At 36.6% G+C, this 14,914-nt stretch overlaps 1 protein-coding gene across 1 annotated transcript; it reads right to left on the bottom strand.

Moving 5' to 3' along the window:
* Window positions 1-153: 153 nt before the first annotated feature.
* LOC110936699 (probable magnesium transporter NIPA6) lies at window positions 154-5,143 on the bottom strand. Its single transcript, XM_022179114.2, has 7 exons — window positions 4,664-5,143; window positions 3,273-3,329; window positions 3,080-3,170; window positions 2,818-2,978; window positions 2,459-2,724; window positions 1,202-1,412; window positions 154-617 (listed from the first exon to the last, which is right to left on the bottom strand). The coding sequence occupies exons 1-7, from the start codon at window positions 4,782-4,784 to the stop codon at window positions 487-489; spliced, it is 1,038 nt and encodes a 345-aa protein (XP_022034806.1). The 5' UTR covers window positions 4,785-5,143; the 3' UTR covers window positions 154-486.
* Window positions 5,144-14,914: the final 9,771 nt, after the last annotated feature.

Genomic DNA, 14,914 nt, shown 5'->3' with positions numbered 1-14,914 from the left:
TCTGAAAAAAAGATTTTGATCTCAAATGTCTGTCACATTGTAACACATTTGATCCCTAACATTAATGTACGTTAAACAATGTTTTCTGTTAAGTTGACCCTCGGTTCTTTTGTCCAAGCCGCGCCTAGATTGCATTTCAACCGAATCATGATATTTTTTTAAATTACCTTTCTGCGCCTAGATTGCATTTTAACCGAATACACTATGTTAAAACATTTACAAAGCAAAACACCACCTAAAGCAAAATGTAAATATAAGGAACAATACTATCAATGAACTAGTTATAAATCACTATTGGGATGTATAAGATCCCAAACAAATAGATATAAGCCAATTCTATTTTCACAGGAAGATTACCGTGTTGATTACCTTGTATAGAATGTTTCTTCTATCCCCTGGCCCGACTGACTGAGAATGCAGAAAACCAATGTAAACCTGTTCCCGATCATATTTGAGGAGTTTCATGCTACATTCTTCAAAAATGGATCATTTGAAATGATCGGGTTGAATTATTGCAACAACTTCTGGGCATGATTCGTCGTTATCCTTGTGCTTCCATATTTCCCCGTTTGCATGCACAATCCACGATATTTGAGGAGAAAGTGATGCATACATGTCTGCAAAGTCATTGTAGGTTAACTCAACAACCTCAGTACTGTCCAAGTTGACTTTCTATTGTCAACAATTGTGTAAATGTTTTACACAAACAGGAGCATATAAAGTCCTAAATCGAAATCCAACAAGGTATACTTCCTCTACAACTTTGAACCTTTGATATATATATGTGTGTGTATGTGTGTACACACACACATATGGATATATATATATATATATATACACGCGCACGCACACCCGATATCTTGCATAATATCATATTTACCCAACCAATAAAATTAATATCAAATATATCCATGCAAAATACTTATTTAATAAAACACAATTTACAATATGACCATCATACCCTTCTCTTTCTTCTTACACTCCAAACTCTCGTAATCTATGCAAGTTCTAAGAAAAGCCTATAAATGTCAAAAATTTGAAAAGGCTATATTTGATAGTATGAAGTCATCCCTATAAAATATGATAGCATTATGACCCATATGTGCTAAAAAGATCCATGAATGTTGTAATACTCATCGAAAAAGTCATAAGCAGCAATTAACTATATAGCACAAAATATACAGTTGCTTCATACGTTTACCTGAAATAGGTTGTGGATCGGGTTCTCGTGTACTGTGCAAAATCATGGTACCAGAAAGCACGGTCATGAACCCACAAAGAACCGAAATAATTGTGCTAACACTCTGACCGGACCAATCCTTGAACATGATGGCACTAGCGAGGATTGTGAAAGATGTGAACATGGCATAATAGATAGGTGAAACAACCGCCGTGTTAAATGTGTCCAAAGCCTGATACAAGTTCAAGATAAATTCATTTTGTAAGATGATAAATCTGTAAAGCAGTTTCTGACTTCTCTTGGATATTTATTTGTCAAAATAAATTGGAAAACAAAAACAAAAGCCTGCAGGTTTCTGTGGGCCCGTTAAATGTTGAAAATATACCACACTTTTGTTACTAGTGAAATATTTATTTTGTGGCAGATCTATATGGTGAAAGAAATCATACAAACGGAGATGAAACCGAAACCAGATCTATCCAAGCTGGTTTGATACCAGTCTGATATCGGTTTTTAATAGTCCAACTGCAAACTTACGAGTTTTATGGTTTTAAAAAAACTTAAGCGTTATTTCAAGTTTGAAAAACGATACATTCTAGAAAACCATGTTCCGATTCAGGACCTAACAGAGAACCTAACCGAATAAATCCGGTACCAGTTCGACTCTTCGGTTTTGCCAAGGTGGAATCGAGCCTAGAGGCATTTTCCCTTCACCTCACGAGGTGTAAGCCTCGAGTCGAAGCGAGGCAAAATTAATAAATAAATAAATATATAAACTATGTATCTTATAAAATAAAAAAAATTAATACTGACAATGAATATAAGATAAGTAAACTAGATTAAAAAAGAGTAAAGTACACGGATGGTCCCTGTAGTTTACCAAAATTTTGGATTTGGTCCCTAAATTTTCAAAAGTACACGGACAGTCCTGGTGGTTTGCACTTTGTAACACATTTAGTCCCCAACTTTGCTAAAAGTCACATGAATGGTCCATGTGGCTTGCACTTTGTAACGCACTTAGTCCCTAACTTGGACCTGCTAAAACCTTTAGATTTGTTAGTTGGGGACTAAATGCGTTACTAAGTGCAAACGAAAGGGGCCATATGTGTACTTTTGGAAAGCTAGAGACCAAATCCAAAATTTTGATAAACTACAGGGACCATCCATGTACTTTACTCTTAAAAAAATACGTAAAAGTTAATTTAATAAAGTGGAATAAGGGAACATCTACAGATGAAATCTATAAAACAAGAAATGAAGGGAGCGCGGGTGGCTAACCTTATTTAAGTAATTCAATTGAGTGATTATACATGTAACAGCTACCATTACAAAAATCCATGTTTGGTAGCGTGCCACCTGGCTTGAACCCTCTAATGTAAGTTTTATGGCAATGCCTATTGCTTTCACACTCATAACCGTCAACGAACCATTTATAGAACATACGCCAATATACACCATCATATTAGTCTGCCCGTATCGTGATTCACAGTACAACACCAAGAACAATACCACAGCGATTGCTGATGCTGTGTACAAAAGAAAAGCTGGACCAAGAGTCATGGAATCATTAGATACAATCGGGTGCCAATTACTGACTCGACACGAAAACGACATGAAAATACAATTGCACAGCTCACCTGGTTGTGTTGCTAGGTCCCAAATTTCTTCCACCGAGCTTATGCTATGTTCAGCGGGGGCGTGAATCACGATAACGGTGGAACCGACTATACAAAGCACACATCCGAGTATCCCCATTCGCCCCAGTTTCTCGTTTAGTAAGAAATGTGCCAAAATCGCACTATCAAGTAGTTCAAAGATGCGGCAAAGTGAGAAATACAACATATCAGTATATCACTCACTCTAATAACCGATAACGTAATCAATTATATGAATATTCACCTCACAATAATACTCAATGCCCCCAATGGAGTCACGAGAACAGCTGGAGCATATATGTAAGCTATAAAATTAGCAAATTCTCCAACAACCACTGCAAATCTCAAAACAAATCCACTTATGATTTAAAACAAACAAATTATATTTCAAAATATCATAATATTAACCAAACAACAAGAGAAACGAGAACGCTTACTAGTCAACATGCCAATCCACCACAATGGCTCCAACAGATAACCATATCCTCCAGATCCTAATTATTTCACCAAAATTGAAATTAATCAAACAAAAAAATTCCCCAAATTATTTCAACATACAAGTAAACTTGAACTCAACTGACTCAATATTACATTAAAATTAACCTAACCATCGGAAACAGCTTACTTAAAATTGAAACTAATCAATAAAATCCCAAAACTCATTTCGATATTACAATTAAAAATAATCAATATAATCGACAAATTATTTCAGCATACGAATAAAAATTAAACTCAATGGCTTCCATATTACATTAAAATCAACCTAATAATTGGAAACAACTAACTTAAAACTAAAACTACTCCACAAAATCCCCAAATTATTCCTAATCACCGAAAACAACTTACTTAAAACCAAAACTACTCAACAAAATCCCCAAATTATTTCAACACACGAGTAAAACTAAACTAACTCAACTGCATCCATATCACATTAAAATCAACCTAATCATCAAAACATTTTACTTAAAAATTTATATTAACCAAAATCATCATCATCATCATACTCAGTAAATCCCACCAATAGCAAAGCTAAGGTAGGGTCTGAGGAGGGTAAGATGTAGACAGCCTTACCTGTTAGGAATAGAGAGGCTGCTTCCAGTGAGACCCCCGGCTCAATAGTAGTTTTGCATCAAGCCTTGGACATAAGGCACATAACACTCAGCAATTAAGACAAAGGCCGATTAGTACTCCCTTGTCTTTCGGCTATCAACGCCACCCCATGATTAACCATCCCCCTCTTTTAACGTTATTTTCACGAAATTAGTAAAATAACGTTAAAATTAGTGCACTTTCACTTCCCCCCCCCCCCCCCCGGAGCGCCCACACATATATGCATTATATGCACATACCGCCAGCGGGGGTCTTAAATTAACCAAAAAAAAAACAAATTTATTTTAAGATTCCAGTAAAATTAAACGCAATTGCCTCCATATTACATTAAAATCAACCTAATCATCAACAACTTAACTAAAATCAAAACTACTCAACAAAATCCCCAAATTATTTCAACATACAAGTAATATTAAACTCAACTGACTCCAGATTACATCAAAATCAACCTAATCATCGAAATTAATCAACAAAATCCCCAAATTATTTCAACATACAAGTAAACAAAAACTCAATTGTCTCCATATTGCATTAAAATCAACCTAATCATCAAAAACAACTTACTTATAACAGAAATTAATCAAGAAAATCCCTAAATTATTTCAACATACGAGTAAAACTAAACTCAATTGTCTCCAATATCAACCTAAGCATTGTAAACAACATAGTTGAAATCAAAATTAATCAACAAAATCCCCAAATTACGAGTAAAACTTACTTGCACGAGTACCACAAGCACCAGCCCTTTGTAGACCTTTCTTTTTAATAATAAAACTTGATCCGATGAATGCACTAGAGGATACGGCTAGACCAAACCCTAACAGATTACCAGTATACATCACGATGATGATGTTGTTAATGAATCTGGAAATTGACGACTACTTAGGGATGAAAATTTCATCTGAAAATGGTTAACGATCTGGTGTTGGTAACAGAAACTGAGATTTGTGACGACTGGTGAAGGATTTACGCGTGAATTGTAGTCGGAATTGGAATCTTGCAGATGCGATTGGATTGGTTTGTTTTATGTATTGATGGGGTTTGGGGTTCTGACAAGCGGCCATTTGTATGAATATAGGTGGGGGTCGATTGACCTTTACAAATAAGAAAATTACAATTACAAATAATAATTAATTAATAAGCAAATTTTGTTTTTACCACCTAATACCTATGATAACATGGTCCCCGTCTGGCATTATAGCCTAGCGTTATTTTAAAGGTAAGATAAAACTTAGATCATACGGTAGGGGTCCGTTTTGGGGCGTATCCACTACACGCCTCATAGTCGCTTGGGTCCGTTTTGGGGCGTATTTTTCAACAACTTTATATTCATACAGGCATCAGAAAAGTGGCGTGGTGCAAAAACGGAAGGAGTCGAACAAGACGTGAAAGGGTGGCGTTTATTTGACACGTGACACACACTTTTTTTATTATTATCTTAATTTTCAAAATTTATAAATTCTATCTAATAAAAAAACATTAATACCGATTAAACAAATAACATTAAAAAAACATTACATAATTTAAAAATAAAATCATTACATAACTTAAAAAGATGAAACTGAAAAAAAGACACACGAAATAAACTTAAAAAAACATTGCATGAAGCTGAATTAATGTTATTTGTTTAATCGGTATTAATTTTTTTATTAGATAGAATTTATAAATTTTGAAAATTAAGATAATAATAAAAAAAAAGTGTGTGCCACGTGTCGAATAAACGCCACCCTTTGACGTCTTGTTCGACTCCCCCCGTTTTTGCACCACGCCACTTTTTCTGATGCGTGCTGACGTGGCGTCCACATATCGCACAATGTCCACTTTCAAGCCCCCCACTCCGAATAGTCTTGGGTTAGATTCTCACAATGGGGTTTCCTAGATTTATTGGGTTTCCCCCTTAATTGGTGTATATGCATTATTGTCACACCCCCAAAATCCACATGCGGAATGCCACCGCCTGGGGGCGTGACTGACCAGGATCCAGCCACCAATTATACTGAGCAATTTAATTAATATCATAAGTAGTATTCACTAACCACAGGGTTAGCAAATATCATAACCAAAGTTCAAAAGATTTAGATTCAAATAGTAGTTTGGGTAAGTAGCGGAAGCATAGGCAAAATAGTTTAAAACAAGGTTCTTAGTTCAAGTTTGTTTAGAACCCAACACACGGGTTAGACGACCACTACACATCCACAAGCTGCAAGCTCCTGAGTCACTGGGTACCAGCAAAGCATGCAGTATGGTATCAACATAATGTTGGCGAGTTCACGAGGTGTCAAGTTTTAGTTTTTGAAAACGTAAGTTGTTTAGATAAAGCATTTATAATCACGTTATGGGGAGCTACCCCATCTGTAAGCTCACTAAACTGTCGATACCGAAATTGTTGACGTAACGTTGTTGTGCCCCGAGTCAATGTCTATCGTCATTGACCAAGATGCAAGGTCTACTAGTTCACGCCCGATCCCCCCGGTCACGGTGTGAGGTTGTCAAACCTAATAGCTATCAACTAATAACCCGTTCGCCCCGGGCGATTAATCAATACTGTAAGCAGGGACTTAATGTGATAGAGTTTCGTTTAGTTTTGCTAGTTGTGATTTATAAATAATATCCAAACCTACCTCCCCCGGAGATAGTGAATTAAAAGTACCCATTCGTATTTTTCCCCCGGAAGTATTAGTTTGGGAGTATTCTTCCCAAAGATGTCAGTTTATCCGTGTCCCTCCCCGGGGACGCATGCTTTTAGTGTGTGAACTCACCTTGGGTTGCTCGGCAGATTAGGTTACTTGGTCAAGCACGCTGGTCACCACGTCCTAGCATGGTTACCAGTATAGGTCAGGTTTGGGTACAGAGAAGTCACGTATATTCTACACGTATCTATCACACAGTACACATAACATATACGGTTATTGGGCCAGTCCTATCACCTGGTCAGTTAATAGTAACACATAGTCCAGTTAAACAGTAGCAAGCATGAACAGTCCATACAATTCGGCCCAATAACGGAGACAAGCAGCCCAGTCGAGACCAGGCGGTCTTGACTCGAGAACATGCGGTCTCGAGTCGCATCCAGAAGATCTCGAGTTGTAAATGGCTGGTCTCGAGTGATGCAGGCATGAGTCGCAACCTCAGAGGTCTCGAGTCTCGTCTCGAGCCGAGACTATGTGATCTCGAGTCAAGACCTTGATGGTCTCGAGTCCCTGAAGTCTGTTTTGAGTTGCTTGGTCCAGGTCTCGAGTCGCAATCACTGCGGTCTCGAGTTGTAACTCAATGGTCTCGAGTCGAGACCAAGGGTTTCGACTCCACCACCTGTTGTTTCCTGTGCATCAGCACAAGTCGTACTATCCAATAGAATTCCCATGTCATGCTCCCATGTACTATCCAATGAGGGTTCACAAACATGTTTTCTTGTCTAAACTTTGTTCAAAACGGATCAAAACACACAATTCAAATCTTCATATCATATTCAACACATATTCATCTAGTTCATCTTTAGGGTTTTCATCCTAAACAAACATGTTCATTTAAACCGATTTATGCTAGCATAATACACTTAGTTTAATGTATTATCAATCATCATCATTTACACACATCCGAGAACATGATAGCACCATATTCATACATTTTTCTACTTATTCATATGTCAAGTTAGCATGATAATCAATAAATCACTCTATTCTTCCTAGCCATAACTTTACCTAGAAATCAAGCATCTACATCATTTACCCATTTTTAACTCACTATATCATACAAAATCATGCAAGGAGACCTCTAAACTAAGCATGTATCTCATTCATCAAGCACATATAACATCTAGTGCATAATAAAACACTAACCGGTTGGATTCCGAGGTGTGAGGGTATGAAGGACCGATGAATGAGCTTCCAAATGATGATTCCGAGCTTGAACCGAGGGTCCTTGTTGTCACCGGTTTGGTCCGAGAGGAAGGAGAGGAGGTTTTGTGGTTCTAGGGTTTTAGTGAGGGAGAGAGTGTTGTGAGAGTGTAAGGGAAAGGTGGATGATGGGTTTTTATACTTGGTTTGGGTGGTGCACCCTACAAGGGTTTTGAGTGGGGCTCAAAGGGTTTGCGGCCCAACCGGCCCAATTATTTACAGTTCACTCGAGACCGAGTGGTCTCGAGTCGTGGTCTCGGTTCACTAGTTCTTATACACACACATATATATTTATTACATACACGTTATCAACACATAGCACATCAAGATAATTCACATCTTTCATTTAATAATTCAAACGTACACACTGTTAATACAAGAGGGTTATTCGGGAAAACCTAGAGTGTCACAATTATTGCCTATTGGAGACGGATATGACCAATCTTTCATTTCAACACAATACACTGGAAATTTGCATCTCACTCTCAAACATCAAAGAATACAACATGCCTACGTAGGTAGACATGATACCATTTCAACCTTTCTCTTAGTCTCAACTTTCTCTTTCCAACAGTTATTTCTAACATGTAAATGTGTTAGGGTCTGAGTTTCTTTTGATTGTGTTTGTTTGATAATAATGAAGATGAAACCGAGTTAAATGCAGCAGAATTAAATGAAACAAACTTTCAACACACAATCAATGAGAGAATAAGTTTTAGCAAACATGTTTATATTGAAATCGAATGATTGTATTTGTTACAATAATCAATTCACAATGCATGCATGCACATAATCTCCTCCTCAGCCTGAGCTCACAGTGATTGTTCGTACAGAATGAATTGGTGATGAAGAGAGCTAATAGAACAGTACAGAGTACTGTTCTATTTATAGTACAGAACAAACCATTGAAGCATCTTTGGCTGACGTCACCATGAAAGTGACATCTAACCTCCTAACAACCTATAACCACTGATCAATACAAACACTGCTGACTAAACTACTGATTACAATAAACAATTACAAAACAAGACTAAACTACTGCTTCTTCATTCCACTGTTGTAACTCCAGCAGTGCTTTGTGTCTTCAGCAGTACTGGAACCATATCAGTAGATTGAGCATTAGTGCTTTATCTTCAACAGTCTTTAGTTCAAATAGCAATTGTTGTGAAGAGCAGTACTTATAGATCATCAGATGTTAGGGCCACTTTCAAGGGGAAAGCTCTGATGCAAACAACTGCTTATGATGAATCCACTGATCTGATCCAGTTTTGGCTTTATCAACTGTTCCTTTGTAGGGTTCAATCCCAACAATCTCCCCCTGGAACAGATGATGCCAAAACTCTTCATTGTTCTGGATTTTTATTGTCTCATCAGGAGCTCCCTAACTTGACCTTTGAATTATAATTCAAAGTTCATGGAATCCTCATCATTCTCATCCCTACACAGTGTAAGCTCAAGGAGATCTTGTAAATCTTCCACACCCAGGCCAAGTGCTTCTTTCCTTGATATATGCTTCACTTCACCATTGGATTTGAGTAGAGTCCATACGTGGGTTTTTTGATCAGACTTCCACTTTAGTATTTTTTAATCCAATGGGTTTCTTGGGAGAGACTTTATTGTTGATGAGTTTGGAGATGGAGGCCTGGTGATGACAACTTTGGCAGAATCTTGTGATTTTGCTGAGTCTTGATTTTCTGCCATTAATGTCTGAAGAACCATTTTCATGATATATTCTTCTTGAGCCTTGCCTTGTTATGTTTCTGCATCCATCTGCTTTTGTTTCCTTCTTTGATAATGGATGGCAGCAGTTGGAGCAGTGGGTCTTCTAATTGGCAATTTTTGTTTGACTGGAACCACTGCTTCTGGATAATCAGGCTTTTTGGAAGCAGTGGGATTTCTCTTCCTTAACTCTTCCAACCTTTCGTAGGTATCTAACACTTTTATCTCTGACCACCTTGTAACCTAATTCCTTGACCCATAATCAGCAGCTATAAGCTCTTTTTTCATTCTTTTCAGCCTCAAAGCCCTTTTCAGTACATTCTTTTTGTAATTGGCCCAGACTGGAGGAGTTTGCTTTACTTTGTTTTCAATCATCTTTTGAATTCTGGCTATCTCCTCTTTCAGTTCACTAATGGTCCATTCCTTATACTGATGCTTTTCTGCCCTGTATTTCTTGTATGCCATGATGTATTCAATGTAATCTTGCCTCATACTTTCATCATCCTTTTCTGATAATTTATGACAAAGATCTTTTGAGAAATGCTCTAAAGTTCTGACTTTGGTGAGCAGGTATTGTAAATTTCTCTGAATCTCTTTGTCAGACTTTCCCTCTGTGTCTCTTTGAGATATATCCTCTTCTTGTTTGGCCTTTATTTTGAGATACTCTTCTATGTTTCTTGGCAAGGATAACCTTTAACAGATGGGAGTTTCTGATGTGCACAAAATGCAACATATAAATTACATCAATTGTGGCATAAACTAACCCCTTTTTAGTACTAATGTTGGAAAAAGTGTGCTTTTGTCTTCCTTTTGTATTTTCATGATTAAATGAGCTCAAATAAACAAAAGAAGCAAAAAAACAGCTAAATCTAACATAAATACAAGAAAAGGAACAAACGTGACATGCCCGGCCTCCCGACAACATTTTCCCAAGCAAAACAAGGAAACAGAGGGCTGAACACGCTCTGTGCTCAATGAGCACGGGGGCGTGCCCAAGTGTCAGCAGAAAAGACAAAGTGGTAGAAGCTTCCATCGCCCACCACGGGGTCGTGCTCAGCAGACACGGGGCCGTGGTCAACTATAAGATTCGCGAAAACCAGGCAAATCTTGATAGTACAGATATGCTTCTGCACACGGGGCAACACCACAAAATCCCGTGTCCGCTGAGCACCATGCCAATCGGTCTGCCACACTTTCTCTCTCTCTCTCTCTCATCATCTCTATTTACACACACATATGTGTATGCAACACTTTCTCTCTCTCATCTCTATTTACACACACATATGTGTATGTGTATGTTTGGGTTTTATCTTATATGTAGAGAGAGAGAGGATAAATGAAGTTAGAAAGAGAAAGAAGTATCAACAATTCTGACACACAATTCAACTTAAAACTAAACACCACAAAATCAAGAAACCAGCCCATTATTTGTATAGAAAACAATGGTATAAGTCCTAAAGCAAGTAGCACAACCAATATTGCTTACCAATGTTGATAATTATATCTATATATAATACTAGATTATTAGACCCGTTTACTACACGGGTTTAAGGATATAAATTTACAAATTATTTAAATTTATATTCTCTTCAAAAATTTACATAAGTGAATTTTTTACCATAGATGACGCAACAATTGGTCATGTGTAAAAACCGATTCTTTTATAAATAAACCAACTTTACATAGAAATTGTCCTATACTTTTATTTATCGTCATGGCAAAACATAGAGCGAGAGGAAACTGTCTTCTTTTCAATTTAAACGGAATCCTTCTATTTGGCAGTATTAAACGAAATCTAGGGATAAACGTTCAAGTGCCAGTATTACTTCCGGATAATATGAGTGCCTCAATAACCTGATCACCCAGTGATAGGACATGTAATCGAGTTCCATTACATAAACCATTATTTCGATCAATATTTCTTGATAACGTCATTGGAACACTGACCTTTGGTAACTATCAATGGTTTGGCAAGCCTAAAAATATAACTCCATTTAGGACATCCAACGAGTATAGACTTGCATCAAAATTATTATGAAGATATTCTATCCTTAAACCCGTTTATTACACGAGTCTAATAACATTAAAAGTGTTTTCAAAACATGGAAGTAAACCTGTTTTCAAATATCGGATTAACCTATTCTTTACCATTTTTATTATTATAATATAAAATTATAATTTATTTAATAGATGTTTTAAACATATAGTAAAAAATCATTTTAAAGAATAAGAAGATGTTGTCACATTGATATTGTTTGAAATTGTTTATTAGTAGAGTTGTTACTAATAACTAACTATATATTTTAGCTAAGCTAAAAGTAAATAATCATTATCTAAGTAAACAATAAAATATTTGTTAGTATTAAATTGTTAAGGATTTTTTTAATTGTTTTGTAATAATTAATTAATAATATTAATATTAGTAAATTGAATTAGAGAATGCCATGTAGTATTAAGTAAGCTCTTGTTTTAGTATGATAATGCCATGTTGCATTAAGCATATTTTTTTATTATTATTAGATTAGATTAGATAATAATCTATATATGATAAAAAGAAAACTGAATGAAGAGTGCTTTTTTAAATTCTTTATTATGTGATTTTTTTATATTGAGCAATACCTTATGTTCATTTATTAGACTATGGGGTATGGGGCGAGGGTTGGGGCGTGGGTTGGGTACAAACGCCCAAGTCACCACCCCTGGTGGGCTTGGATTTCGGCGTGGCCTCTTAGGCGGGAGGTTCAGCCCGGGCGTTCACCCAAGTCACTATAAAACACCCCAACCCAACCGCCTGTCCAAATCGCTACCCCAACCCTTCACTCCACCTACCCGAACCCGCTACCCACACTTGATACCGGCACAACGCGATGAAGGGCCGCCAACCCAGTGAGACCCGTTACTGGCCGGAAGCTTTCGCTAGCTACCGGCACAACGTGGGGAACGACCGGCACAATTTAAACGCGTGCCAACACAAGTGGCGCGAGCTACGACCGAAGCTCAACCGTTTTAAAGCCTACTACGATAGCGTCCGGGCGGTGATATAAGTCACGAAGACCGGGTGGCGGTGGCCAACATCAAGTTCTGGGGCAAGGAGCGGAAGCCGTTTGACAAGCTCGCCCTGTTCGAAATCTACCTAACGCTTTATGCTTTTTTTTTTAAATTTTGTAATTTTTTTTTGTAGAATTTTGTAATTTTTAGGAACTTTTACTAATAATTTTAGGCTTTTTTTTATTCTGTGTGTATTTTTTAATTTTAGGTTTTTTTTTAATTTTTATAAAACTGGCCAACCCACGCGAGATAGCCACGCCCCGCCATACCGACCCAACACGTCACTCATCAGCGGGGAGGCTCGAAGTCCAAATGTCAACCCATGCACCAAACCCCCGCTCCACCATACCCCACCCCCACGGTCTTATGCTTTGGGGGAGTTTATGTAAGCTAAAAGTTGAAGTATATTAAATGGTTGGTGCAACTGACATAACCAATAATTAATAAGGAGATATGAATATTTGTCATGATAATACTAAAAAGGATTAGTAATTAGTTAGCTGTATGTGACAACCTATGCTAATTACTTTCTGTTTCAAACTAAACTTATTTCATAACTTGTAATGATCATCATAAAATATATTAAAAAAATAAAATTAATGTAAAAAATAATCTTACACTAAAGTGAGATGATGTAGATACCAGAAATGTCTAGAAAGAGCTACGGTTTGTACCAAGTACAGAGGATGTCAATATTGCATTGGGAGGGCCTTATGTTGCTAGAGATGCGCTGGTTACAGGGTCGCCGGCGGTGACATCGTGGAACCACTGTTGTGAGAACATGTTAAAAATCCAAATCAGCGATCATGGTTTTGAAAAGATGAATCAATTTTGTTGTCTACAAAACCCCTGTGGGATTTGTAGAGTTTGTCTGCTCAAAGTATGGGGGTTTTAGTTGAATCTGATTTAGTTTTGATTAACCTAACAAAGGTATATATGTAATTATACTTCTCTATTTGAATAATGTTACTTGAATTTGTATTAATTGTATAATGAATCCTGTAATTTTTACAGTGATTAAGTGGTGAAACAAGAGTTAGGGTCTACGTTCAGTCTTTGCAAGAAGTGGAACAGTTAAAAGAAGAGTTGCAGGATGATGTCGGTCGAAAACACCAATGCCTTTCACGCAACACGCGTCATTGAAAAACACTAGTTAGATAATATAATATCATGTTTTAGTTTTTATTTTTTCCTTTTAGTATTAAATCTCAAAGTGAAATTAACTTTTTCTTTTAAACCCTTTTATTATTATTAACTATTGAGATATTTATTTTTAAACCCTTTTATTAACTATTGACACATTTATTTTACTAGTTATCATTCCATTTGTTTATTTCAATATATATAGCTAAATATATAAAACTAAGTTTGTAATTAGGAATAAGAGATAAAGGAATAAAAATATAAGGAATGATATATAAAGGAATAAAAATATATAAACAAATCATACCAATTATAAAAAGTTTCATTTACGATGGATCACTTGATTGTTTAACTCGTTACCAAATCACTAGTTACTCCTTATATTAAAAAAACATTAAATGGGTTGACACGAAACACGATCCAAACATGACATAATTTTAAAAATGGTTTGACACGACATAAATACATATATGGATCGGATTAGGGTTGAAGAATTTAATCCCACCAACCCGACACGACTGGCTCCCCTACTTCAACCTAAAGATAAGATCGATCTTGGTAACTTATCGAACCAGTATTGTAGCACACAGTACTAATACCAAAAACTTAGCTAAAATCAAAACCAACTGTACTCTATATGTTCGTTTAGTATCGATATAGTATGGTACCGTACCGTACCGTTAAAAGTACCAAACCGATACCATACCCGCATGGCACCCATACCAAAATTGACCTAAAAACAAAAAACAAAACCAATATCGCCGTATATATTCGGTTATTACCGATATTCAATACGAAATTCTCATCCCTACCCCCAATCAAGACAAAATGATATAAACTCATAACCCAAAAATGCAAAAAAAATAAAAAAAAAATAAAAAAAAAAGAAAAAAAAATGAAAAACCGTGTGATCACTCCAATCCAATTCCAATAATATGTTAGGGCTTAGACCACATGTACTGGGGCGCGAAGTCCAGCCATAGCGCCGATATGGCGCCTAGCACACCGCCCCCATGGGCGCTATGAACCAAAAAAAAAAAGAGCGTGATGTTTATCGCGGCGCGAGGAGATGGTTTGTTTAAAATTTTGACCGTTGTCAAACGGTCATAAATTAAAAAAAAAAAAAATTCAATTTTTTTAATTATTAACACCATAAATAACATCAT

This window comes from Helianthus annuus, chromosome 4, assembly GCF_002127325.2.
Source record: "Helianthus annuus cultivar XRQ/B chromosome 4, HanXRQr2.0-SUNRISE, whole genome shotgun sequence".
NCBI lineage: Eukaryota > Viridiplantae > Streptophyta > Magnoliopsida > Asterales > Asteraceae > Helianthus > Helianthus annuus.
This window is presented reverse-complemented; position numbering and strand designations above follow the sequence as displayed.

What these genes read in the sequence shown, in the direction of transcription:
- LOC110936699 (XM_022179114.2), bottom strand. Translation starts at nt 4,784, where the DNA reads ATGTATACTGGTAATCTGTTAGGGTTTGGTCTAGCCGTATCCTCTAGT. An exon ending in GGACCTAGCAACACAACCAG is followed by an intron (nt 2,725 to 2,817) that starts GTGAGCTGTGCA and finishes CTCTTGGTCCAG; the next exon opens with CTTTTCTTTTGTACACAGCA. An exon ending in AATTGAATTACTTAAATAAG is followed by an intron (nt 1,413 to 2,458) that starts GTTAGCCACCCG and finishes AACTTGTATCAG; the next exon opens with GCTTTGGACACATTTAACAC.